The 2,384-nt window shown below is 37.7% G+C and overlaps 1 protein-coding gene across 1 annotated transcript in view; it reads right to left on the bottom strand.

The window, feature by feature from the left end:
• Positions 1-661: 661 nt before the first annotated feature.
• LOC104524044 (serine/threonine-protein phosphatase 6 regulatory subunit 3) overlaps positions 662-2,384 on the bottom strand; it is a gene marked incomplete at its 3' end in the record, with an annotated part of 26,452 nt that continues 24,729 nt past the window's right edge. Inside the window, exon 16 of the mRNA XM_029084699.1 lies at positions 662-716. Within this exon, the coding sequence (XP_028940532.1) occupies positions 662-716 (55 nt within the window). The remainder of the gene's footprint in view (positions 717-2,384) is intronic.

Below are 2,384 nucleotides of genomic sequence, written 5' to 3'. Positions count from 1 at the left end.
CTCACAACATTCTGTGATTCTATGATTCTGAGGAGGAGCAGCTGAGGTAACTAGGATTGGATGTGAGGAAGAATTTCTTTGCTGAAAGGGTTCTGAGGCATTGGAAGGGGTTGCCCAGGGCAGTGGTGGAGTCCCCATCCCTGGAGGGATTGAAGAGTCATGTAGACACAGTGCTGAAGGAATGGGCTAGTCAGGGACTTGTCAGTGTGAGATTAATGGTTGGACTCGATCTTAAAAGGTCTTTTCTGATTGAGGCAATTCTGGGATTCTGTGGTTTTCTGCAGTGGGATTCATTTCAGATCAACAGACAAATACTATCTAGGGTTAAAGTCTCTGTCCTTACTTTCCTGTCACCACAATCTCACTGGAAGACTGAAATAGTTTCTACCTGTAAAACACAAATATGCAATATGCACAAATCAGATCCAAGCCTGTTCCTGAACCTGGTCATACAAATTAGGAGCAATTCTGTTTAATACTGATCACAACAATAGTGTCTTCCAATTAGAAAACCTCATTATACAGGAACAAGGTAGTATAGTTATTTTCCAAAGATTATACATCAAAGGAGTAAATATAACAACCAGCACCAAAACTTTTGAGGTCACACTGAAGTTTAAATGACAGTCATTTTTCTGACAGTACAGGAACACATACTTACACTTTCATTCGTATTGAGGGTAAAGTTGATGTCTGAAACCCGATCAAAAGAAACACTAAAAAAAAAAAAAAAGTAGATTTATGCAATAAAACAAGATGATGTATTATGACATGAAGACATTTCGTTTCTCTTAGGCTTCTCATTTTCCAATCATCTAAAAATATAAGAATAAAGACAAAACAGTTTCCAACATAAAAGTGTTAAATTCCACACTGAGGAGACCTGGCATTCATGTGATTTTTCCAACAGTGAAAAGTTTTAAACAAAAATATGAGACAATGCTGTCTCTATCCTACACTTAGCTGTGAAGATGCAACAAGCCTAAGCAAGCATAATTGAAATTATATATGCAAATGAAATACTGTATTGTTATGCACTGGAATAAAAAAAAGTAGGCCTAAAGAATGCCTAAATCTAGCTATGGTCTAACACGATACAGCTCAAAACCCTCTAAAGATCTGCATTACCAGTTCCTGTACCTTCTAATCGACTTCACCACTCTGTAGGAGGACCTCTTCAACAGGAAGAGAGAAAGTGAAAGATGTACTATCAACTTCTGTTTCCCAAAGAAAAAAAATGAATTTTTTTTTTTTTTTTAAACCAATCACTGAAGTTTTTTTCCAAACTGAACACTAAATATTAGGCTTTACACATCTTCATATATTAAGCTATTGAGTAGTTTCCACTAATGTAATTACAAACATGTCTTAGACTAAAAAATAGCATTAGGCAAACTAAATCTCCAGGGGAAGAGAAAAAGAAACAGAGGGGAAAAAGATAGGAAACACTACCAGACTTTGAGAAGAGTTCATATATTCTTTCTCCAGCCACATAGAGCAGTGCATTCAGCAGAGCACATACTACTCTTCTTCTCATCCTCACAGCATTACAAAGTAGGGAACCACGTAAGTGGTCTAAAGGAACAGAAGTTTTAACTACTGTGCAAGTTACCATCTGAATTACTGCACAACAGGAAGCAGGTAACAAGCTGTGATTGATTCTTGCACAAAAGGCATAACTGTAAAGTAACTTTAATTCAACTCATGAGCACATCATCAGTACACCTATCACAAATCTCAAAGAGATCTGCTTACACAAGTAGTCATCTTATTTACACCAAGACCATACACTACCAAAGGCATGAAGGAATTCCAACTCCTGTCCTTGTCAAAATCCACTTGTTTCTAGCGGAGTATCCTGAGTTGCTTCCTCTCCCATCATATCTTCACGTATAATCTCAGCAGATTATGTGGTATAAAAAGGCAGCAATGCTTCTTAGATGGCACATGCAAGCTTCAGTCAACCATCACTTGTCTTACAGAAGAACACGAAGACATTTTATTTTACCCTTTTAGAAACCATCTTCAAGTAATGCTTTTTACTCTCATTGGCACGTTCTTGCATCCCAAGATAACTGTTTTCAGCAAGAACCCACATTCTTTCCTTTCCCATTATGGCAACAGTTTCATTAGAACTGAAAAAAGATCAGTTTTGTGGGGGCTGTTTTTGTTGTGGGCGGTTTTTTGTTTGTTTGTTTTAACCTGATCAAGATAATTCTCATTTCCTCATCGCTTACCCTATTTGCAGAAACGAGTCTTGACTGCCTTGAGCTTGAAAACAAAGGTAGCTTTACGATGCCCTTCCTTACTGTCCCCTACAGAAAAGTACACTCACAGACACGCTGTTCCTGATGCTGCTCCTGTCATCTTTTCCAGGAAAACTT

The sequence above is a fragment of the Antrostomus carolinensis genome, unplaced genomic scaffold (assembly GCF_000700745.2).
Source record: "Antrostomus carolinensis isolate BGI_N321 unplaced genomic scaffold, ASM70074v2 scaffold18164, whole genome shotgun sequence".
In the NCBI taxonomy this organism is placed as follows: domain Eukaryota; kingdom Metazoa; phylum Chordata; class Aves; order Caprimulgiformes; family Caprimulgidae; genus Antrostomus; species Antrostomus carolinensis.
Note: the sequence above shows the minus strand (reverse complement) of the source record. Positions and strands in the feature narration are given on the sequence as shown.